The 27197-nt window shown below is 31.2% G+C and overlaps 1 protein-coding gene across 3 annotated transcripts in view; it reads left to right on the forward strand.

Moving 5' to 3' along the window:
• Nucleotides 1-468: 468 nt before the first annotated feature.
• Nucleotides 469-27197, forward strand: part of LOC127722241 (uncharacterized) — a 49026-nt gene continuing 22297 nt past the window's right edge. The window contains exons 1-2 of one of the 3 annotated variants that reach the window (XM_052229140.1): nucleotides 469-922; nucleotides 6124-6168. In XM_052229140.1, coding sequence (XP_052085100.1) covers nucleotides 737-922; nucleotides 6124-6168 — 231 coding nt within the window. In that variant the 5' untranslated portion in view covers nucleotides 469-736. Of the gene's footprint in view, nucleotides 923-6123; nucleotides 6169-13104; nucleotides 13466-27197 lie in introns of those variants that run through there. The other 2 variants (XM_052229146.1, XM_052229152.1) reach the window with 2 other exon arrangements.

Raw genomic sequence — 27197 nt, forward strand, 5'->3', positions numbered from 1 at the left:
CTTTCTTTTTAATTTTTTTTATTGGCGGGTTCAGTAATTTTGCAAAACCGGGGGTGTCCCTGTTGCCACCTCGCTCATACGCATTTGAAATTAAAAAAAACATAGGCTGCATGCATGCATAAAACAATATAGCATTTATATCAAATTAAGCGGTGGCCAGTCATGAAAAACATAGGACAGCATGATATAGTCTATATGTAAGTATACCGTGAATAAGCGGCATGTCTTGCCGAGAATTTTTAAATTTTATAATTTTGTCAATGAAATTATATTTATTTACCGGTAGTCAAAAAGTATTTGGAATTTGGAATATTGTGTCTCTTCTGGATTTCTGACCTAGGCCTTTGCTCCAGGTGAGCTGAGTTTTCTGTTCGGAAATACATGTCTGTTCCGTTCCGTTACGGAATGTTTATACACCTGTCACAGAGATGTTTTATTATTTTTTACATTTGACAAAACCTTCGATTGATCTCATTCCATATTCAAGAAGGAAAGAAAAAGACCTAACATTCCAGCGGTTAAACCCTTTTTATTTTATGAGAATATACATGCCTGAATATCCTCGATATGACATGAAATAACAGATACTGATGTAAACAAACGCATAGATAATATAAATTGTTAATTGTAAACAGTCCTGCTTTGCTAATGATCTCTTTATGATCACCTGTTCAGCTTCCATAATCTGGTATTACATCCAGGTGAAAGTAGGGCTGTTTTTTATTTAACAGACATAATGGAAATATTTAGTGCCATCTCAGATTTTATTTCACCAGATACAGAGGGCTCCCAGAATATACTGTCGTTTAAGAAAGGTGACAAATTTGAAATATTTGATGTTAACAAAACCAGTGCTGAATGGTGGGGAGCACGAGCTGTTTCTGATAATGCTGTGGGATATGTTCCATCAAAATATATGAAGGTTTGTATGCTACTTCTAGCATTTTACACAGTACACATGACAGACATAATCATGATATGTATCGGACATAATCATGATTATAGGGTGAAATATGGAAATTTTGAATTATACATTTAAACAGAAATGTTTTGCAAACTGATTTATCAGACTATTCCGACTATTCTAAATTTGAGAATTGAATCAAATTCATTCCGTGGAGTAGTTTTATGCGATTTCCCTTGTAAGTTGAAAAAATTCTTATTGAAGATGTACATGTTCTGTTATTCATTAACATTATGCACATGTATTAAAATGTATATGCCACTGTTACTGTGTTCAGATTGAGATAGAAGATATTTGTACCTATGTGTTCATGTCATACCTGTCAAATGACCTGCATATTTTTGGAAAAAAAGAGCTCACCCACGATTTTGCTACAGTTGCCCGGATGATCAAATAACCTGTAATTTCAGCAGTTGACCTATTTTCACCTGTATTCTTCTGCTTTGAGACTTTTTAACTACATGTATGAAATGCTGGATTTCATAAATGATTTTACTTTGAAATATCGGCAAATTTGTAATTCTTCCTGGACAAGAAGTTCAACTAGCTGTGTTAACTGTCAAATTAAGTGACCCATTAAGTGCATGGCTTCACTTGACAGCTTCTGTGTCAAACACACTGTTGATTAACACCAATTATCTTAGCCTAAGGTAAAAAATAATTTGTGTATTTCAAAGATGTTTGACTAAAAATTCAAGATTATCCCCCTTTTTTGTCATTTTTCACAGTATACTCCTTAAATTGATGTTTCTTAGTAAAAAGATTAAATGTAAGGCAAATTGAATGCAAAGATATATAAAAATAATACTTAAATGATTTTTACTTTCTTAGGACAACTAGAAAATTACTATTTTGAAAATAATTTTTTTCATCTCTACTCCCTTTTTAAAAATGATATGATCTCATATAAAGTAAAAGTCATGATTTATGAAGTAAAGTTGTACAGGGATACAAAACTATAAGTGTAACTATAAGTTTTACATTATTTCCAGTAAATTCTTAACCATGTGAACATGTTTTGGAAACTGTTTGATTTAGAATATAAAAAATGTCCCCTAAATATTTTAATTCAGCTGAAAAAAGTTTGTATGCAATTTGACCTGAGATTTTCTTCTTCAATGCAGGCCTTGACCTGCATTTTCATCTTCAGAGGTTGACAGATATGTAATGTTTTTTAACTCTCTCTTTTTGATGGTAACAGATTTACTCAGATTCACCATGGCATTGAAAGGTGTAATGTATAAATTAAGTGTTTTTGCAGTAAAATTAGTATCTTATGTTTTGACTGACAGATTGCATGAAATGACAGGAAATGTTAAATAGGTCTTACATCAACATTAAGCACCAAAATCTTGTACCTTGACTGATTTATGACATTTTGTTTCTACCTTAAAGATGATAAATTAGAGATTAAAGTCCTTGTTAAAATTGTCTTTTAAAGAAACCACACCCTTCTGTTGTCAGCACGTTTGGTCTAGTTGAAATTTATCTTTATTTTCTTGAAATGTGATTTTTACTATCATCATGATCATGATGATCAGTATCAGGAAACTTTGGGAAGTTTGTACAATGTATCAAATAAAGACCATCATCAAAACAAGTTTTCTATTTGGGAACAGACGTCTTGATGGACAGACTACTTGAGTCCAGAGCAAATCTGAAGATCCTTTTCTATACACTCATGGAATTGGACTAGGAGTGTTTAGACTTATCAAACTTCGTCCCACTAATTAAAAAAAATAACCAAAATAAAAAAAGAGTCACTACAATGTCTGTTCAGTTACAAAATTTGAATCATTTTAAAGAGCAACACACTTTCAAAATAAGGTCAAGGTTAAATGAAACTCTGTCATTTTAATGGTCCTGGTCAGGTTTAATTTTCAGGATAAGGTTTGTCCCTCAGCCACTGTTGTTAACCTGCCATATATACATGTGCACGTAGTTACTGAGGGTCAGACCTAATCGAGTAAACTTGACCACTGGACACAAACGCTAGATAGAGAAAGTGAGGTTAAAGTCATATGGACTACAAAATGTACTTGTATTTCAAAAGACATACATGTACAATCAACCAACATACCAAAAGGCAAATATTGTTGACAAAAGGAACAAACTTAATCTTTTAAAATTTATCCTGAGTACTGGAACCTGAAAATGAGTTTTTAGTTGTTTATGACATTTGTCGGATGGAAATACACAATGTATAGACTGCCACTGTTTAAAGACCTTGACTACCCATGAGGGTCTCATTCTGTTTGTTTATCATGTTTATACATTTTGCAACCAAACTTTTGACAAATATTGTTGATTGGTACATTTACATGTAGCTGCTTACAGTTCAGGTGCCAATATTACATGCATAATTAGGACAATATCATGTTAACAAAACATAAATATACCATGCTTTGTTGAAGTTTATTCTAACTTCAAGCCAGCAAGGTAGTATGCCTACTCTTAAATGCCACTTTCTTAGTAGAGAAGTTGCAAATACTAATTTCGAAGTTTTCAGTTGATCCTGGTGGGGATTGAACCCAAAAACTAATGAGATAGAGGCAAACATGTCCCCACAAAACCTCTGAGGTGGTTAATATATTGTTGACCTATAATCATGTATAATTAAAGAACAATTTTTAAAATTACTAAAGTCAACAATTAAGTTTTCAGTACCACTGCTAGGAAAGTTATACCAAAGTTTTGCCTTAAATTACCTCAACTTGAGTTGCATGTGAGACAAAAATGATTAGAGAGGTTGTATGGTTGAAAATATGTCCAAGATACAAATAACATGTATGTGACTTTTGGGAATTCCTGAATATATAAAGAAAACATAGTTTAACACCCTGAAATGCTCATACATGTTAGATGATGTCAAATTCATGTTTTGAAGATTTTTTTTTTTTGCCCTACATTTTGTACTTTTGATTAAAAAGTGCCCCGACATAAATACATCAACTTCACATTTGATGAAACTGTTTGACATGATGTATTTGTCATGTTTTTAGTTCCTTAAGATATTCTGCTGAATTGCAAATGCCAAAGGCGCTTTTTTTTATGTCCCCATGACAAAATGTTGAGGGGCATATTAATTTACCCCTGTTCGTCCATCTGTCCGTTCGTTTGTCCGTCTGTCTGTCTGTCCGTCTGGAGGTTAGGTACATGGCCACAGGATTTTGATTTTTTTCAAATATTCCGAAAATGACAGGTAGTTGGACTTTTTTTTTTGGTCAGGCGGGGGCATCATTTGTGTCTTACAGACAGCGTAACAATTTCAAGTTGTATGCCAACATCACTGTTTGCCAAATCTAAAATATGTGGAACTATACTCATGCATATGGCAGAGCAGAAAGGGGGGCATTGTCCATATCTAGTTTTAATCCAAATTCATGAAAAAATGCATGGAGTTGGTAGTTTTTCTGACTTTTTGTGAGATTACACATAAAGATTATTGGACAGTTTACTATGCTTAAAATAAAATTAGTGATTTATTTGTGTATGGTATTTTTCTGTACATATTATAGTAAAACTTAAGCAAAACTAAAGCAGGTTTGAACAGAAATCTTAGAATATATGATAAATGTACATGTATGTATCAAGCTGTGGCTTTACAGATTTTCAGGAGCGCAGCTCAATTTTAAATGTCAGTTTTGGAGGATCTACTAAAAGTTCGAGATTACTTTTGGGGAAAAACTGGATTTTTGGCTCTGTAAATAGAGATCAAAGGCAGATACTATTTATCATGTTATAAGGTTGGTTAGAAATAAACTAACCTCCAAAGAAATGTTAGGTTGAAACAGAGGGGAAGGAGTCTGCAGTACCTATGGTATTTTAACAGCTTTTAGATTAAACGTTGATACAGCAGTATATATACAGGATACATTGATACAACAGTATATATTGACACAGGATGCCATGTTGTGAAGCTCTAGTAAATACCTATGTTTAATAGATATGTCAGTTTCTTCTAATCCCTGCCCTTCAATCCAAATAAGATTACACAATTTGAGTTGCCCTTTATGTAAACAAAATAATTAATCTTAATTTTTTTGTTAGAACTTTACATATAATTATACTTACATTTCCCCCATTTATTTGAGGTTTCATCAACATTTATATGTTTAAGGAGATTATTTATATACTAAACATCCTTGAATCAGAAGTTGTACAATTTAATCTTTTAACTCTCCTAAGACAAACAAAATTTTTTGAATGTAAGTTTAATTTTTTATAAAATGACTTTAATCAATCATTAGTATGTGTGTCTTTCTAGTAAGAATTATCTCTGTAATATTATAGGATAAAAAGATTAATATGATGTATAATTGTCAACCAGATACAAATGGTTGCTAGTCAATTATAGACATAAATCTGACCCTTTCCATTTTATCTTTTGAATTGTTTTTAATTTTGTTACTGGGGTCAAGTTATAGCTTATAAGTATGAATTTTGCTCATTGTTGAAGGTTTTACAGTTACCTGTTCACATCTTTGGTGGATATTTGTCTGATTGTCAGTCATACTACATCTCCTTACTGTCATATTGTCCATTACCTCAAACAATTGTTATCTGTTGGTTTTTTGTCCCCTGCGTGGCATGTTGTGGGGGACATAGAAATAATGTGTGTCTGTCCGATTGTCTGGTCTTCCCGTTAGCGCTCTCATATGTACAATTCTTGCCAGATTTTTCCAAAACTTGTATCATAGGTTTATATTAGCATTCTCTGGAACAAGTTCGAAAATTAGTGCTGATCAATTATTTTTAAAGAGTTATGCCCCTTTGAATTATAAATTATATGGAAAGTTGCATTGTAAGTGCTCTCACATACACATGTACGATTCTTGCCAGATTTTAATCTAATTTATGTTAAAGATTTATATCAGCAATGTCTCGGAAACGATCGAAAATTTTTGTAAGATATTTATAAAAAGTTTTGAGGCACCAAAATAAAAATTTACATATTTTAAATCATAAATATTTTTTGAAGATTTGATATCAACTTGTCCAATTTTATGAGAAAATTTAATCCTTCCTTTTTCTACCCCTTCATAATTTAAGCACTTTATTTTTAATGATTGGCCAGCTGTTTGAGACTCATACAATAATATCTTATTCCCTTTTTAGATGCAAGTAAAATGTTACTAACACTTGTATTCCTATTTCAGTTTGAAGAAAGAAAGATCGGAAAGTTGATCTCAGAAGATATAAAGGTAGGTCACATTTCTCCATGTAAACAAGCATGGACTATAACATGGATGTATATTGCATGTTAAATTTTAACAAGAATATTATATTACACATGAGGGTCTTTATTCTTTAATTTTTTTGACTACTTTTCTCTATTCTTTATTTTGCCCATTATTCTCAATTTTTTTTTATATTTTAGCACCCCATTATTCTCTATTCTTTCTTATTTTGCCTATATTTTTCTATTCTTTTTTCCCCCCTTTATTCTGCACCTTTTACCCATTATTCTCTATTCTGTAAACCCCATCCAGACCCTCATACATTGTACATGAAATTGATATGCATATTTGTACATGTTATATATTTAGGTTTCATTTTACAAAATTTATTAAAGAGTACCTTTTCATCATCAACAAATAATTTCTCTGATTCAGCATAGTGAAGTGGAGATTTAATTAAGGTATCTCCTTATCACAACTTCTTAAATTGATATTTAGAAGTGAGGAACATGATATATTTGTCATAAACTGTTATTAAAAGAGTTCAAGGTTTGCTACAAAACTTTTGGATGAACACGAGATATTACATGCACTCTCACAATTCAGTTTATGCAAACACTAAACAATCCATCCAGGATGCATCAGCATGGATGTCAAGACTCCAGTTGGAAGGACTTCAAATAGTTTAAAAAAACCTTTTAAAATCACTACTCAAGACCTCATTTTTGGAGTACTTTTGAGTATGTTTATTGTTCTGAGACTCAGAAATCAACCAATCAAGATATTGGATTTGGTGTTTCGGGCACAAATTTCGTACTCTGAGTTCTGAGTAAAGTTTTATGACTGAAAAGCCTAATCTCCTCTCCCTTTTGATAATAATCTTCCTTTCACAATTGTTTGAATATATACTAGCATAAAATGCGGGTTTTTTTTGTCTTGCATTAAATTGTTTTGTGGACATAGTTAAGAATTTGCATTCCATTTTTCTTGAATCTAAAACTGCCCAGGATTACATAAATTAGGTATGGTACATGTAGTTGGTCTAGTTTGTAGTATTTCATGAATTAAATTTTCTTTTATTTCTTTATTCAATTTCATGTTTGTGTCCAGGCATATTTTGGTACATAACTATGGTCAGGTTTAAATTTAATTGTAATCAGGTGAAGAGGGTGATCTGGTACAAGTGCGTAGATCAAGTTCAGATAAACCTTGTTTCACCCTTATGTTCAATGGGTTCTGTAATTTTATATTGTTGTACCTGTTGAAATGAACTGTTTGTCAGTTAGAATGGTTAGTAATTGCCAGATGAGAGACATAACTTTGATTCAGAATATTTCTTATATTTTATGAAGCACTGTGTAATGATGCTGCTTTGAGAAAAATAAATTGGAAATTTGGACAGATGTGGTAGATGGCCTCATTTCACATCTACAATTTATCAACCAATTAATATAAGGTGACTAAAAAAATAAAAAAGCACTTATAATGTGATATTTAGTGTTGCTCTGACAATTAGTTACACTGGTAATAAAAAATATGTAGCTTGAGGCAATCCTGCTAGATAATTGATTGCAAAATATAATCAGTTATAGAAAAACAGTTTGAAAGACTTGAAGCCTACTTTTAACGGTTGCAGTATATATATAGAATTACTGCAGATAGCTCTTTATCGTTAAGCAAGATGCTTTGTTGCATATTCAGTTAACATTAAAACATTGCTTTTTATTGATATTGAATAAATGTGTTTATTTAGCGAAATTTTAGTCATCTTTGTGGGATAATTTTACTAAAAATAGTGATGGAAGTAAGTCTCGTCTCTTCGTAAAATATCACCCATAAAAAAATGTCAGACACCAAGAGGCTTGATTTCGAATCTAAAACACCATACAAACGATTGAAAATTGATAGACTAACCTAAAATATGTTGTAAAGTTCTAAAGGAAATTATTTTTTGCTGTTTTTTTTTGCTTTCTTTGTCAAATTTACGAGAATGTTGTTTGGATTATTCTCGTCCGCCATGTTTGTTGTAGTCGTAAACTTTTTTCAGATACGCTTCGAAATTTGACACTTATTGCCAACATTTTTGGTAGTTTTATTCTTTTATTTCTTAAATTGAAATATGTTTTTAAAATAGTTTTAACCATTCTACGTTCTCAGTTGTAAAAACATGCATATTGCACTCTTGATTGCGATAGTCTAAAAATAGAAATTTAGGTACCCTTAAGGATAATTTCGGCATCTACACCGATGTGCCAAAAGGATCATTTCGGCATGCGTACGAGGGTGCCAAAAGGATAACTTCGGTATGAAAGGGTTAAAAAACACAATAAATTACATAATTGATACTTGTAGTTTAAAGCTGATTGGATTTGATTATATTACATTTGTAACTGCATGTATAGCCAATCATTGGTGAAAATTTTTACCAATTGAACAACACCATTTGAATCATTTCTGCTGCAAGTTATTTGACAAAGGGGCATGCATATTCAGAGAATATAAACATTTCCTTTTTTTGAAAATATTTAATCATCTTGGACTTAACGAAACTGTGTTTTTATGAAACATGGTATATATACATGTAAGATGTGAATGAAACATCATCCCTGTGTTTGTGAAGTTCAGTGTTACTGTCTTAAAGAAATAATGAAATTGACACTTGGGTCAATGGCCAAACATCATTTTACTGAAAAATACATGTAGATGTATATATTTAAATGGTCATTCAATAGTTCTTTACCTATGTTAATGTACATGTAGTTTTGTAATTATCCCTGTATGGTATCTCAATATCAGAATCCTATCATAAAAAGATCATGCCCCCAGTTATTATGACAATGTCTATGAATTGTAGAATGATATCATCTTTTGAAGTATTTATATTGTTTGGTAACCCAACTTTGAATTGTCACTCTGTTTTGGTAGTCTGTTGTGTAATAGTTAAAGAAAAATCTTGACTCTCCATCATATGTTTTTTTATGACATGTTAAATTAGGTGTTATAGATGCTGATGGATTACAGTAAAGCAGCTTATATTTGTACCATGATGACCTGGCTTATATATCAAATGAATAATTAATAATAATACATCATCTACTCTTATATCAGAGGTTTTACACTTAATTTGTACTGAGGTCCAGTTAAAAAAACTATTTAGACTTGTATGTACATGAAGAAAGGGAGAAAAAAAAGGAAAATGAACTGTTCATTGTAAGATTTTCCTAAAAAACTTATGTACATGTAGTTTTTATACGACCGCAAAAATTGAAAATTTTTTGGTCGTATATTGGTAAGACGTTGGCGTCGTCGTCGTCGTCCGGCGTCGTCCGAAGACACATTGGTTTTCGCACTCTAACTTTAGTTTAAGTGAATGGATCTCCATGAAATTTTACCATAAGGTTCAATACCTCGAAAGGAAGGTTGGGATTGATTTTGGGGGTTATGGTACCAACAGTTAAGGAATTAGGGGCCAAAAAGGGGCCAAAAATAAGCATTTTTGTAACTTCCAGACAATAACTAGTGTGTAAGTGTATGGATCTCTCTGACATTGTACCACAAGGTTCCATATCACAAAGGGAAGGCTGTAATTGATTTTGGGGGTAATTGCCTCAAAATTTTAGGAATTAGGGGCCAAAAAAGGGGCAAAAAACAAGCATTTTTCTAGTTTCATGACAATAACTTGTGTGTAAGTGTTTGGATATTTCTGAAATTGTACTACAAGGTTCCATATCACAAAGGGAAAGCTGGAATTGAGTTTGTGGGTAATTGCCCGAAACGTTTAGGAATAGGGGGCCAAAAAGGGGCCAAAAATAAGCATTTTTCTAGTTTCCAGACAATAACTTGTGTTCAAGTGTATGGATCTCTCTGAAATTGTACTGCAAGGTACCATACCACAAAGGGAAGGCTGGGATTGAGTTTGGGGGTGATGAATCATAAGGGGGTTCAAAAAATTTGGGGGGGGATTTTGTTTTTTTCTTTTTTTTCCTTTTTTCCTTTTTTTTTTCTTTTAAAATTTTCCATTTTAAGTTGGTTATTTCTGATTAATATTTAAAAGCAAATAATAATGATATGGTAGGAGATACACACCAAACAGGATGTGTAAATTATTATATAATAAGTATTGTGCAATAGCAAGAAATTTTCAATTGCACAGTATTGCACAATTGCAAGAAATCTTCAATTGCACAGTATTGCGCAATAGCAAGAAATCTTCAATTGCACAGTATTGCGCAATAGCAAGAAATATCCAATAGCACAATATTGCGCAATAGCAAGAAATTGTCAATTGTACAGTATTGCACAATAGCAAGAAATATTCAATTGCACAGTATTGTGCAAAAGAAGATACTTCGTATAAATTGCTTATTTCTTGATCAATTTCAATGGGGTTTTATTCTTGAATTCTTGGGGTTCTTTAATATGCTGAATCTAACCAAGTATTAAGTTTTTGGATTTTGGGCCCCGTTTTTAAATTGGTCCACATTGAGGTCCAAAGGGTCCAAAATTTAACTTTGTTTGATTTCATCAAAAATTGAATTATTGGGGTTCTTTGATATGCCAAATCTAACTGTGTATTTAGATTCTTAATTTTTGGTTCCGTTTTCAAATTGGTCTACATTAAGGTCAAAAGGGTCCAAAATTAAACTTAGTTTGATTTTAACAAAAATTGAATTTTTAGGGTTCTTTGATATGCTGAATCTAAACATGTATTTAGATTTTTGATTATGGGCCCAGTTTTCAAGTTGGTCCAAATCGGGGTCCAAAATTAAACTTTGTTTGATTTCAACAAAAATTGAATATATGGGGTTCTTTGATATGCTGAATCTAACCATGTATTTAGATTTATGATTTTTGGGCCCCATTATCAACTTTGTCCACATTGAGGTCAAAAGGGTCCAAAATTAAACTTTGTTTGATTTCATCAAAAATTTAATTATTGGGGTTCTTTGATATGCCAAATCTAACCGTGTATTTAGATTTTTAATTTTGGGTCCCGTTTTTTAAATTGGTCTACATTAAGGTCCAAAGGGTCCAAAATTAAACTTAGTTTGATTTTAACAAAAATTGAATTTTTGGGGTTCTTTGATATGCTGAATCTAAACATGTGTTTAGATTTTAGATTTTTGGCCCAGTTTTCAAGTTGGTCCAAATTGGGGTCCAAAATTAAACTTTGTTTGATTTCAACAAAAATTGAATATATGGGGTTCTTTGGATATGCTGAATCTTACCATGTATTTAGATTTTTAATTTTGTGGGCCCGCTATCAAATTGGTTCATATTGAGGTCAAAAGGGTCCAAAATTAAACTTTGTTCGATTTCATCAAAAATTGAATTATTGGGGTTCTTTGATATGCCAAATCTAACCGTGTTTTTAGATTTTTAATTTTGGGTCCCGTTTTTTTAAATTGGTTTACATTAAGGTCCAAAGGGTCCAAAATTAAACTTAGTTTGATTTTAACAAAAATTGAATTCTTGGGGTACTTTGATATGCTGAATCTAAACATGTGTTTAGATTTTTGATTATGGGACCAGTTTTCAAGTTTGTCCAAGTTGGGGTCCAAAATTAAACTTTGTTTGATTTCAACAAAAATTGAATATATGGGGTTCTTTGATATGCTGAATCTAACCATGTATTTTGATTTTGGGCATTGGACCATAATAGGTAAATTAAAAAAATTGAAGTTCTTAGACCACATTCTTTCTGTGTCAGAAACCTATGCTGTGTCAAATATTTAATCACAATCCAAATTCAGAGCTGTATCAAGCTCGAATGTTGTGTCCATACTTGCCCCAACTGTTCAGGGTTCGACCTCTGCGGTCGTATCAAGCTGCGCCCAGCGAAGCATTTTATTGTATATGTATCTGGTTTCAGTGTCTTAACGAAAAAAAGATCATGCCCCCTGTTAGTATAACAGTCATGTCTAGAAATAGACTTTTGAAGCATTTATCTTGCTTAATAACCCAACGTTTTATTGTCACTGTTTTCCTTAGTTAATGGAAAAATCTTGAAAAATACTGGTATATCATCAGCTTTTATGTCAGATATATTACAATGAAAATGTACTGCTTTCCTGTAGGAAAAAACATATATAGACTTGTATATGAAGAAGGTGAGAGAAAAAATAGAAAATGTACTGTTCATTGTAAGATTTTCCAAAAAAAAGTCTGTCTAGAAATTAGGTAACTATTGCAATCTGTCTAAAACCTAACAGTTGATTTTTAAGTCAGATTGGAACATAATGCCTTGGAAAAAAAGCAGTTATTAAAAAAATATGAAAGTTCATTATTTTTGAATAATTTCCACTCTTTAAAAACACATGCACTTGTCTCTGATTTTTTTTTTTTACCTATATAACTTTTTGCCTTTGTATAAAAATGATAAATGTTTAATTCTACCAACAGCAACTCTCTATGTTTACTCTTGATTGCATAACATGAATGAATTATTGAAAAAAAAATTATAGATTTGTATAATCAAAAGTATTTTACTTTCAGACATGTCAGATGCAATGATCATGTCTAATATAGCAAAAAATGTATGTCTTCAATAATAACAAAGTATATCTGAAAAGGTAAATGTTGTCCTTTTTGAAATCTAGCATAACTTAAATAACATTTTATGGTAATTTTATTTTAAATTAATTAAGAAGACTCTATATTTAACGAGTTTATTTTTCGGTATGCTGTAAAGCTCTCACCTTTTAAAGATGAAAATGGACATCATGACTTGACCATACATTCACGTTATTTAAACAGCGTATAAACAAACCGCTGGTCAAGCACCACAAGTTCGTAGAGTCTCCATCTGCAAGAATTCTCCTCACGTAATTGGGCCCACCTATTGTTACCGTTCACGGTCTAGCAATTTGAATGTCATTAAGATTTACCTGTTCAGTTAGCGGCTATGATACTTTGTTTATCTTGGACTATAAAGTTTAAATTGTAATTTGTCCCGTACACTTTTAAAGATATAATTGAATTAAAATCATATTCATATTATAGGGAAGAAGGAGTATATTGTGTATTTACTGTTATTAAAAATTGTCATTGTGGATGCAAAGTTCAGTAGAGAATTTTATTCAAGAAACATTGGTTTGAGAGAATTCATTCAGCAGAATATACTTAAGAGATTTTCTTAGTGGAGATAGAAAGGATTTTTTGTTCCAAAAAGCAAACCGATTAGGACTTTTTTGAAGGCAGAAATATTTAAAGAAATTGTCAACATTTAACAATGATTAGCTCACGATCCAGAAGTTTGTATGATCGGAGGGGAGAACGGAAGGTATATCCTGTAGCCAGAGCAGGAACATTGATCTACAAGGTATATTTTATTCTATCTACCGGTAATTATATATCAGAATCTGGTCATTTCCTGTATGGTCTGATGTTACAGTTTACTTATACAATTTATGTCAGACCTTGTTCGAAAAAGAGTAACAGCTATTAACATAACAATCCATCAATGTATTAGTATGTTGGAATTAATGCAATAGTCGTGTTTTTAAGTAAGAATATATGTTAATGTCAAATACCTTGAAATTGATAGCCATGGCAACTGTTGAAGTAGGAAAGTAAAATCAGAAACTGATTTACTGAAAAAATATAAATCAGAAACTGATTAACTGAAAAATTATTGATTTCCAGAATTATGCTTGAACGCTGAATATTTATATTCTAGTTGAATCAAAGAAAAAGATTTGTTATAATTGTAATACAAGCCTACTTTTTCCAATTTTTGTTTTTACTCAGTACCTTTAAGCACTAAACCATATATGAGAAGCTTTTATCCTTTTAAGAAAGTTTCTCCTCAAAGATTTAATTTTAGTTCACTTTTTTAGAATTGAATGGCATTTTCAACTACAGTCTACTTGAATCTTTGAACTATTTATCTTAAATATTTTATTGACTTTGGAATTTGGCAAAGGTTGTTATGTACATATGTAATGTAGATTTTTGTATACTTATGTTCTGATTAAGCTGTTTGAGTCCAACAGTTTGAATATACACCAGTAGGATATTGAAACTTATTGGGAGGAAAAAAATGAGAAAGACATTGATAAGCACTGCTAGTTTTAATAAACTAGCACTGCACTGGAAATTCAGAAATTTTTTATTGCATGAATAAAAGGATTTGTGGTGTATGTCAATGAGACAGCAACCAATCTATGCAACAAACCAAAAGCATGCATTTATTATTGCAATTATCCTGAATTTGTTTTGGGGTCCTTTAATTTGTCTGAAGGTCATGCAATCCAAATATGAAGGAAAGTTTTGTAACCTCAAACTTCTAAAGTCATAAGGAATTTACAGTAGGTTAAGACTATTATAACAGATAATTTATACCTATTATATTAATTCTATCTTTGAGCTGGAGACAGGGTGTCACTTTCCATGGACATCACATTACACCATTTATGGTAAACTATACAAAAGAACTAGATGGTTTAAAATTTAAACCCCATTTATCACCTTATCTTAGTAACCTTGGCGGATTTGCGATTAAGCCTCTTTATTTCTGCATTTGAATTTTCTATAAACATTTTTTTCACAAAATAAATCACAACATTTAAAAATTATATATATATATATTTGTATATTTACAATTCAAAGCTATTGAAAAAATGATCATTTTACTTTGTAATTCAATAACTGATTAAAATGTGATTCTGATTGTAAATATTCTAAATTTATGTAACAATTTTTGGTTTAATGTCTGTATTTGTCATTGCCGAACAATTTTGTAACCTTCTTTTGTAAATGTGCAAAAATAAATGTTTTTAAATATGATTTATGTTAAAATTAACTGTTTTTGCAATAGTATTACTGAAGCAACAAGTTTCAGAGTTGTATCTGTCAAAAGGTATTGTGGGGGTGTTTGTGGTAAATTTAAAGAATTCACAATGTAAATAATTTTACTTTAAAGTGCATTTACTAAATAAAACATTAGCAAAAAAGAAATAAAGAATGAAATGAAAAAAGTATAACCTTTTGTAAAGATAATTTCTTCATTTTCTTCAGTTACTGTTGATTTGACTTGAAAAATGTTAATTTAAACTAACTTAAAAAAAATGAATTATAATTATTATTTTTAAAATGTGTTTGTTCAGTCTGGTTAATACAATTAATAATTATTAGGATTAAATTAAGAGAATGTAATTGGCTACTACTGGTGTACTGACTAACTGACTTAAAGCTAAATATGTTACATCACAAGGATTTGGACTTCCAGCTAAATCTGGTTTCCCCAATCATGATTGCATCTTTTTGCGACCGTAAAACATCACAGAGTTATCCTGGGGCTACTTACATGCATGTTTAACAATTTTTGTTTCTTTTTCATGACTTTGAATTTACTACTTTTATCAATTTAATCAATTTTGTTTTAATTCAGTTAAAGTGTAGCTGACAGACAAATCATTAGAATAGAAAATTCAGGTCATGTATTCTCAAAAGTATAAATGAATCTGTAACAGAAAAGTTATAGTTTCAAACCTTTTGAATATTGATTTTTTTTTTACAGTAGATGAGGTTTTATGATAATGCTTTATACAACTTTCAGGACATGAATATGTGATTTCATAGCAGTCAGTTTTATTTGCTCAAATCACTTACCTACCTTTGGTGCAGACTTGTCATTTTTCCCAAATTGTGTTTGATTTCCCATATTTGAGGTTTTGACCTGACTCTTGAAATCCCCTGTTTTTTTAACTGAATTCCTCAACAAAGGTATTTTGATGTGTTAAAAATTGCAGTTAAGCATATATATATAGTCATTAAAAAATATAGTTTATAACTTAAAACATATAAAAAAGATACATTAAGTCTAATTGTTTATTTGAAATTTTGAGAAATTGTAATGGTATGTTGATCAGTAATAGACCTACCTATTATGTATGAGTAGATGCAAATTACAGGGGAAAGATTAGAGTCCATACAGTCATGACAGTAAGTAGCAATGAGCTAGCATGATGTGTATGTGTAAACCCTGCTACCCTTTACCACCATTTGGATGTTTAATGACCTTGCCTACCTAATAAGGTCTCCCATGGCCTTGACTACCTAATAAGGTCTCCCATGGCCTTGACTACCTAATAAGGTCTCCCATGGCCTGAAAGCAAGGTCCTTTATATACCTGTTTGTAATTCAGGGTACAGTCACATATATACGAGGGGCCTGATGGGTTATTTTCGTTCTTCGTGATCGGCGCATTTTCGCTATTGTGATCCGTTTTTCTACAGATTTAAACTCTTTTTATATTTTCGTGATCCGTGATCATAGAAATTTATTTTCTGTGAATCGTGATTGACAAAAAAATCAACTCGTGAATCGTGATGAGACCCCCCATCAGGCCCCTCATATACAGATATCATATATTAAATGTTTTTTTCCCTTTGATGTACAGACAATTGAAATTCCAATAGTTCTGTAAATTCTGAAAACAAAAGTTGAAATACATGAGATAGTTTGTTGAAGTAATTTGCCTAGAAATATAACATTCTACCACCTTTAAGATTTATTACAGGAACAAAGCAAACCCTTAAATCTTTTGCTGCTTTCTGAATATTGAATGTCATGGTTTTATCATCTCCTTTGAAAAAAAAAATCAATATTTTGATGATGACTTTAACTTGTTGTTGGTACACGGAAATAAGAAACCCCATATAAACTAGCTATTTGGTCCTAATATGTAATAAACTTGGTCTTATAGGCAATTGTGTCAGCTGTCTGTTGGATATCTCTGTCATCTCAGAATGTGCCAAACCTATAATACCTGTAGGCAAGTCTATCATCTGCCTGTTGACAAATCTTGGTTATCTAAAAAAACTTGGTATTGCAGGTCAGACTTGTACTATTACTATCAAGATTATGTGGTCATAACCAAGTCCAACCTGTATGCCTTGAGAAATAAAATATAAGGTTATCTTTGAGATCAAGGATCCACCATAAAAGGTCACATTTCCGATGACAAACATCCGTCTGTCAGGTGCAATGTTTCCCAGTGTTTGGTAATTTGTCAATATTTTATTATCAAGGTATATTTATAATTAGGTAACAACTTTTTTGACAGACAGGTACGATTTATACATTTATATGATTTTCATGGCCATCATTGTAGTGGTGATTTAATGGTCATAATTTTCTAAATTTGAAGAAGATTATTTGCATGAATTATTCAAAATATTAATGGTCAATTTGTGATATTTGTCAACGAATATTTGAAGGGTCACAATAAAAACGTGTCCAGTATTAATGATTGCAATTGTTTCTTGTTTGCTTTATGTCCAATGGCAAATTCAGGACATGTATGTACTATTATTGAATGAAGATTCTTTTGGGTTTGAAGAAATTGTTATTAAGTAAGATTTTAAAAGAAACTTGTGTAATAGGATTGAGAAGAAAGTAAAAGAATGTTTTTTTCTGTTGTACATAAATTAAAAGAGTGTTGATTAAGCTTATTTTCCCTCATGGGTAGTCAATGTTGTTAAAAAAATCCTAATAGAAGTAGAATGTATTTTGCTGTAAACAAATTGACACTTATTTTTTGTTGTTAAATTAGTTATTTTAGTGCAAGAGATTCAATTTTACATATAGATTCATTAATTGTATTGATTTTTTATGCCCCACCCATAATAGGGGGGGGGGGGATTTTGTTTTCTGGTCAGTGTTCATCTGTTCACCCTTCTGTCTGTCCGTCATATACCTGGATTAATGATAATGGTTAATGTTATTTACCATGAAGCTGTTGTCCCATCAACTTTTAATTTAGAACACATGTTCATTTGGTGCGAACTATTTAAATGAGATATGCCAAATTAGGGTTTTGACCCCAATTTCACAGTTTGCTAAACCTAAGAATCTAGTGTGAGCATTACATGTTGTATTCTTGTTTCAATTTAAATACCGAAATAATTGAATAAACAAAAAAATAGCATTTAAAGTACCATAAAATATAAACAGATGCCATCAAAAGTTTCTGCAAACTAAAGGGGATTTCGAATTTCCTAATTTTACCATTCCTTATGACAGCAATTGCAGAAATACAGTACTCCAAAGGCAATATTATCACACAAATCATAATATTTGTTATTTTTATTTAAAGTGATGATCCTGTTGTCAGGTTTCTTGACATACAGGGACCATTTCTGTCAAACCATCCATCAAATAGTAAATATTGTTACGTGTTGTATATGTCAACATAATGTCTGTTTTTATGGTGTGGTTATGGTATAGTGTATTGGTTAGATGTGTACCATTCTGTGTTGGAGGATCTTAGTGGAGGATATATATATGTGAAGTACTATTTCTAAATTAAAAATAACTATGAAGGATTTTCAAGTGATAGCTTCAGAAATCAAAAGGAAAATTGTAAGTGCAGTTTTGTTCTTATCATGCTGTTGTTATCTGCCATCAGTAATTTTGACATTTGACACAGTTCTGAATTGTTTCTTTGGTTTTCATCTACAATTTCAATGGTTCCTGTCTTGGTGTTTTCAGCAAAGAAGTTTATTGCATACTTGTGAAAACAAGGGAAATTTTGAATATTTTTATTAGTTTGAAAAGTTATAGTATTTCTTTTGCAATATATCCTGGACCTTATTACTTACTCTAGTAGATTTAGATGGTATATAAAAATCTCAAACAGCTATATTTAAGAAATATGTTGCAGCGTTGCTAAAAGTAGTTGACCATAAAAAAAAGAGCTGTATGGTATAAGTCAATTAGACAGCTATCACACAATGACACAATTAAAAGCAAAAAAATTGAGTTGATATAAGCATGGGCATTCTTTTTAAGTTCATGTCCAATAAGGATTACCACTGACTTCTTTCTCTCCACACATCAGCTGGTTTGAGCTGATGTTAATGATTGTTTACTTTTTAGAAAAAAGCCACCTCTCTTTAAAGTGTCAATAAATGTTGTTTTGTTGTAACTTTAACTTCTAATGAAGTATTTAATGGGAAGTAGTAATTTATGGAGTTCATTGCTCAAATAGACCTTTTTTTAAGTCAAAATTCCAACATTACTGACCAGTACCAATTTACACCAAGAAGGTGCTTCAGGGAGACCATTATATTTGGAACATTAAACAACTTTGTTGATACATATTAAATTGACTTGCTGATTGCTAACTATGACATTCCACCCTGAAGGCCTTTTTTGTCACAATGTTCATGCTTTGAATCTATTATAAAATCATGTTTTGATTTAATCTTAATGAAATAGAAATTTTTATATTTTTATTTACATAGATTTTATGGTGTTGACATTCAATATTACAACTGAAAATTATTATTTGATCTTTTTTTTTCTTGATCATAGAGATTCTGCTAGAGGAAAACTTTCCTTTGCGGCAGATTTTTTCCCCTGATAACTTAATGATTTTAACACCATTTAAATGTTCCAATTTTAACGAAAGAACACCTGACAGAAATGATCTTTTTGTATTGATCTTGTTGGATTACAGATATCTTTTTGTGTTTTTTCTACAGAAAATAGGATATTTAATAGTTTGATTACAGGACATCAGGAAGGATGAGATATCAGGTTATCAAGTTCAAGAGGGTCTCATTGGGGTGTAAGAGTGATGCGGGATCGGCAGATTTTTTGTAACTGTAAGCGTGACATGTGAAAAGTCAAATTATTTTGCATAAAAAACGGGAAACGAAGTCGAGCGGGACACATGAAATTACAAGCGCTATTATTACAATGATAAGCAGGGAAACGGGATTCTGACAAAACAATAAGTGGGATCCAGGATCAGACTCCCCCAATGTGACCCCTATTCAAGAGTTTGAGTGTATCTTCATGGGTGTTGTGTAGAAAGGTCATTTAGCAGGGTGACGCTTTGTCCCATGGTATAGGGAAAAATGTTTTTAATCACAGGATAGGATGAAGTGAATGGCATATCCAGTGCTGTATACTTTCTTTTATTATTCAAACTTGCCAAGTGGCTGTTTGTTTAAATTAAATTCATTGTCTTTCTATCAAATGATATATTGAACAATTTTAACAAATACAATCTTGACTTGAGCCTACCCACATATAGAGTGGTTTTCTCTGTGGTTTGTCAAATTTAAAAAAAAAAAAAAATCACTCCAAGCACTCTGGTATAGTTGACTCATACTTCAGGTCACCTATGGTCACCTACATACCCTTCAAAGAGGGATAATTTATAGTAAGGTTCCGTGTAGAGATTGTTGCATTCTAACAAAGGGCATAAATTTTAACTTCCCTGCATGTTCTCATTGGATGCTAGTTGTTAGGCTGTATGTGTGCATCAGTTTATTGGGCTAATTCTGGAAAAAAGAATTATATGGCATTAATTCCATGTGGAGTTACTATAATGTCCATTCTATGAAGAATACATTTTAATATTTATTTTTGAAGTAATTTTATTGGATGGCAAAACAGATACCTTTAACATTGCAATTTACAGGTAATACTTGCACAGGGAATATTAAATGCAAAAATTTTTGTTGGATTCTGCAGGGAATATTTTGTTGCTATATACAAGAAGCAAATTAAATACTTTAAAGTAAACATCACTCAAGTTCAATAAATTTAAGAGATCTTGATGCATGTATTATGTTGAATTTACAAGACAACAAATAATGTTTTAGTCATGCAGGGATAAGACTAAGCATAATCAGAAAGAAATATTTAAGGTATCTGATAACTACTCTTACCCTTGTCAAAAGTCAAGACAGGATAAAGTACTATCACCTTGTAAATATGATATAAATCATAAACTTTGTTTACATGATAATAAATCCTTGTAATTGTTTATCCTTAATAATTACAAGGTAGTAAACATTTTATGGAGTTTTGATTGAATATTGTCTTTCATCTGTTTAAACTATTTACACGGCTTGAATGTACTTCTTGCAGTAGGAAATTTTTTTAAATGTACAGAGTATATTGTTCGTTTTTAGGAGAACTTGCAAAATGATCAATTAATTTTAGTTTGTAGTAATCTTTCATGTTTCTACATAGTGCTGATGAACACCAGAATTGTTATTAAATTTGTATTCATTATTACCTTTTATATGATTTGATATTCACTGAAGCTTGTTCATTGTTTACTTGATACTCAATTTAGGTCAGAAGTCAAGGGTAAAAAAAACATTGACAAAGAGAATATTTTGAATCACCTTGTAATATACTGTCCAGATTAAAGAAAATTTAAATTGTATATGGCACATGTATTAGACCAATCAAAGGATAAAATAGACTTCCTGGATCCCAAAGCTTTATGTTGATTGTTGGTTATGTAATATGTAATACTGAATGATCATTTGAATGAAATACAGAACCTGTGTTAAAGCTTTGCCGAGTGTTCTAGGTAGTCTAACTACTGTATCACTAGCCTGTCAACACTGAGGTTGTGAGTTCGAATCCCGCATGTGGCAGGTGTACTCGACACTAATTTTAATTGACTAGGATTGTCAGTTTTCTTACAGAAGGTCAATGGTTCTCTCCAGCTTCCTCTACCAATAAAAACTGACCACCACGAAATAGCATAATAGTATTTAAAGTGCTTTGTTTTGATAATCATTTGCATCAACAAAATTTATGGTTCTTGAGTTATCCAAAATAGAGCTTTAAATTGTTTCTGTGGGATAAGTCAATCCTAATATGTTGTTTCTCATGGCAACATAGAGGTGAAGTTTAAATTGATAATTTTTTATGAAATTTTTGTCCTTTAGGAGTTATCATGTACAATGAAGATTGAAAAATGGAGCTGGAAGTCATGTCCATTTGATAACTTAAAATTTTTAAAACTAAATCTTTTCAAAATTTGCAATGTTTTTTTCTGATGACGAAATAGAGATTAAGTTTGATTTTGACATTTTCCACTTATAGACTTTAGGAGTAATGACCTTTAATTGAATTAACAATGAATGCAAGAAAACAAACTTTTGCTGTCATTATGACAGCAGCTTAAATTGTTTACTTACGAAATTGACATATTAAATAAGATTTAGAAAACCACTGTACTAAGTCACATCAGAGTGCATATTCAAATGTACCATGTAAGTGGTAACCTGTTTTACAACAACAAAGAGATGCATACATACCTACATACCTACATGCATACATGCATGCACAAATATATGAGCACAAAAATTATAAGCTTATGCACTTCCTTAATTTTATAGTAGGTGTGACTACATACAAGTTTACATGCAGATGCCTTAAAGTATTTTAATATTTCAACAGACTATATCTTTTTATTGCTTATATATATTACTGTTAAAGAGACAGAAGATGCATTTATTCACCAGCTGTTGGATATCATTTCAGTGATGATTAATTCATTATGGATTTTTTGTTAAGTTCTGCATCATCATACGTTATTAAAAACAGTAAAAAGAAACATGTTGCATGGTAAATTTACATCAAGATATTTTTTTGTAAGCGTGATTTGGAAGCAGAATCTTGGTAATTATGTTATTGTTAAAAGTGATAAAGATGAACTTGTTGACAATCACCAGAGAACTATATTATTTATTCAGTAATTGTGAAAAAGTAAGAAGAGGTCAAAAGGCAATCGAAAATCATAAGTAGATGAAAGACATGCAACACCATGACAAAAAGGAGATAAGACAAACAATAGTACAAAACACTTCTCAGAAAACTAAAGACTGAGCAACATAAGATCCCAACCAACAAAAAAAAACCAGGAATAAATTTTTGTTTTATGTCAAGTGTAAAGTTTTTTTACTTGTCATTATTGTATGATAGACATGTTTCTGTAAAAGGATATATTTAAGGGCAGTTACACCACATATTTATGTAAATCAATACATACAAGGACATTAACTCCAATGAAACTAAAAAATCTGAATATGTTAAGTAATAGAAAAACAAAGGCTATTTGAATTTGAATTCAAAGGATCAAAATTATTAAGACAAAGTTAATTAATAAGTTCTTATTAACACTGTAAATTAATTAGCACAAAGTTATTAAAGGGAGATAATTTAATTTATCTGTAAATTTTAGCCTGAGATCTAGACTCAATGTTTGGGAACAGAGAACTATTCCATACCATTATTAAATGTTGGTGACTTTGCTCAAAGTGAACTTCTGAATCAATAAACAGTAATCCACAGAAAGTTTTAGAAAAACTCTAGTAGAAAATGGTATTTTTACCAACAGAGATCAGTAATTTTTTGTATGTGTCTGAGTATTAAGATCTTTAAGATGTTTATTTTGTGTATGCTTAAAAGTGCCTATCAGTAAGGTTCTCTCACTTTCATGACTTTGCTCTGTTCAGGGATAGAGCAGAATGAGATCTGGTTTTAATAAGACTGAGTTGATATTTTTTCGATTTTAAAAAAAAAATCAAATAACTTGATCCCATGATAAATAGTTGAAAAGTTAGCAGAAACATTTGTACATGTCTACTCTATCTTTTATCTGCATGAAACCATAAACACATGTTATACTATTTTGTTTGGCCTTATTATCGTTACATTGTTTGATAGATTAATTGTTGGTCTCTCAATTAATTCCATGTACCACTGCAAATAGTAGCTGTACATTGTATCATGATCAAATTAAAGACTTTGAAGTAGAAAGGTTTAATGAAGAACTGTTTCAATGTACCATAAATATATAGTTATCCATTAAATTTGATGAAAACTAAATCATATGTTTCATATTTTACTACCAGTCTAAAGAAGAAATTCATTTCCTTGACATGATTTGAGATGGCATCAAGGGAGTTACATTAACCATTGTTAGCTAGCGGAAATACTGGAAAAAATGAGAATATGCTTCCTGTGAACATAAATTGATGTCAAATATTTATATTTCAACAAGCATGATAATGATTTTTTATCCTGCAGTTTGCCATATTTTACTATATAAATTTGTACAAACTAACTAAATATTGATATAGTGCATAAATATGGTCTCCTGGTGTTATATATGCTTTTTAGGGATAACCAAAAAGTAATTGAAAAAATCAATGTTAGAAAAACAAATTATATGTACAAAGTTGATTTTTTTCTGACATATATATGTTTATTGTATAGTCATCACACAAAATTGTGAAAGTTTTAAGATATTTGGGAACAGTTTAGAGCTTTATTACAGAAGAGCTGCAATGGTTGTAAAACTTTGCAATCAAAATTTAACTATGGAAATATATTAAGTTTAAGTCCTATTCCCCTGCTCATAACAAAACTCATTTTAAGAGTAGGTCCACCAATTATGGTACCTTTAATGAGAAACATATTCTGTAGATGGAATAACTTCTAGTTGTGGTCTTAGAATTTATATTTCTGATTCTGACTTGATTATAACTAGGATGTATATTTCCGACTCTATCAATAAAATTTGTCACAATCAGATTCATTTCGGTCCTGAAATGACATAAACTTGTATTGAACAGCTGTCACAAGTTGATACAATATTTACATAGCTGACAAACAAAACATGTAGTTCACTTAAATTACAGGCATAGTTATTCATAATTCAATATATAAATCATTTTCATCAGTAACAATTCTACATGGTAATAAGGTCTTACAGATACTTACATGGTTTATTGGAGCATTTAGATTGGTTTGTCTTGATACAGAAATAGGTTAAAGTTTGGGCATCAAGTCAGTTTTTAGGAGTTTTACTCATGGGATCAGTTATATAACCCCATAAAAGAAAATAAAAAAAAAAGGATAATCAGTTGAAGAATACCCTGTTGGTAGATTAATCAAAATCAATGATATTGTTTTGTTATCAATTTTAATAGTTTGAAAAAATTTCATATATGCTATGCATGTGATAAAATGTAGATAATGTTGAATATTTTTAGATGAAAGTGTTGCATTATTTTGCCTATCATAAACAATTTTATCTGTTTAGATGGAAGTAATGTTTTTCTCCGAAAAAAAAAATATGTTGTAAAAAATCTTTCTATATGACTGTAGTATTGATCATCATCTTAAGGTAGAGAGAGCTTACACAATCATTTCAATCAATTCCAATCCCTGTCATTATCTTATCATATTACCACAAAGTTATATGTCATCAATTTCTACTTATATGGTAAAAAATTATAATTATAGGATTGATTCTCAAATGACCTATTTAATAACCTACTTAATATCAACAGGTAAAAAAAATTTGTAAACATGCCTGATTTTTATTCTTCCATGACATTTTCAACAGGTGTGTTGCTTACGTTGATGTCTCAGGACAAATTTACGGTTTATTAGATTTTTGTTATGATTGTGACAAATTACACGAAATCATATATAATAATCACCAGAGCTGTTTATTTCAAGATGGATATGAGGATGTTAATTTCATGATTGATGAAGGTAAATTAAAAGTGTCCATCTGGGGGGTCTTTTATGTGTAATGAGGAAATTGAATTTATTTCATAATCACGTTCCTAGAATTTCGGTTTAGCCTTCCTGGCCAAGCAGCTAGTTTTTGTTTTTACTATCTCTTGGTGTCTGTCATCCATGTATTGTCTGTCAGAAAGTAAAAAAAAACCTTTCGCGAAATCTAAGTTCAAACAAAAAAAAACGTCTGAAACCGACATAGCGTTAAATACCCATGAGTGACTTGCCCTAATAAAAGTAAACAGGGTAAGACTTATTCATCACAATTATGTCATTGATTCAGTTAATTGACCAACATGGTCATCTCTGCAATTACACATGACCGAAACATATGATCTCTCATAGTTTGCCTTGTATATATAACAGGTGCCACTAGTGGAGCTGGATCTGCCTACCCTTCTGGAACACCTGAGATCACCCTCAGATTTTGGTTGGGTTTCATGTTGGTACATCTGTGAAGTGTTTTGTGGACTCTTGTTTGTCTTGTCCTTGCTTTTCTTTCTGGCTATGCTGTTGTCTGCTCTTTTTTTTATTTTTTATGCCCCTGCCGTAGCGGAGGGGGCATTAAGTTTTACCCTTGTCCGTCTGTACGTCCGTATGTATGTCCCAAAGTTGGTTTCCGTTCTCTAACTTTAGTTTGCCTCAACCAAATGCTATCAAACTTTTGCAGGGCTTTCAATAACTTTTTAATGAACAGGCTGTTTACTAATTTGTAGTGGGTGACCAAAAAGGGGGGGGTCATGGGGGGCTTGCCCCCCCCCGAAATTTTTGTTTGTTTTGACCTTATATGTATATTAAGTTTAATGTCAAAGTTCAGTTCTCAAATTCTCACCATTTATGGCAATTGAGGGATGGAGGTTCTAATGAAGTTCAGTCATTTAAAAAGAGGAAGAGATGTGTAAAAAGTTAAATGAATAAAAAAATTGCAAAAAAGAAAAAGCGAGTTTTTTTTGTTTCCCATTGCATTAATTCCTGTACATTTTCAAATACACCACCAGCCTTAGATTTAGTTACATAGCTCAAGAACAAATGAATTATAAAGTCAGACCAAAAGTGATACTGAAGCCTACAAAAAAACAACAACAGTGAAATGATAAAGCGAAAATTTCTGGCATTTTTCAAGTGAGACAAGATAATTAAGGTATATAGTGAAGTCAGTAGTCACCCAAACAATGGTCATTGATCTTTAAACCAAGAAGTCAGGTTAGATGATGGATTACACAGTCAGGTGTGATTTTGTTATGACATATTACAGGTAATCAGCTGATTAGTGTTAACTATCATGTCATGAGTACTGTTTTCACTGTTAGGAAAATATTTGTGTAAATTTTATTGTCCAGAGAGTTATTCATTAAGAGAAGGTGTACATTATAAGTCAGTGAATTGAACACAATGACTTGCTGTTTCAGTGCTCTTGCTTCAAGAATGCCTTATAAGACATGGGTATGTATGCCAGAGATGGTGTTGTTTCAAAGGTGTGATACCCTCAAAACCAGGAGGGATGTGGCCAAAAATTGAAAGAATTTTCACTTTTCATGCATCAGTGTTGATTTCTTTTTTCAAATTTTAAACAAGAGGTAATTGGAGGGTGACAAGGTGTGGCTTTTAAAAGGCTTCAGATAGCAAATATTTTATAAAATGTTTCCGCTATGAAAATGTGCACGCTATGAAAATGTGCACCGAACATAATCTATTAT

Source organism: Mytilus californianus, unplaced genomic scaffold, assembly GCF_021869535.1.
Source record: "Mytilus californianus isolate M0D057914Y unplaced genomic scaffold, xbMytCali1.0.p SCAF_1, whole genome shotgun sequence".
NCBI lineage: Eukaryota > Metazoa > Mollusca > Bivalvia > Mytilida > Mytilidae > Mytilus > Mytilus californianus.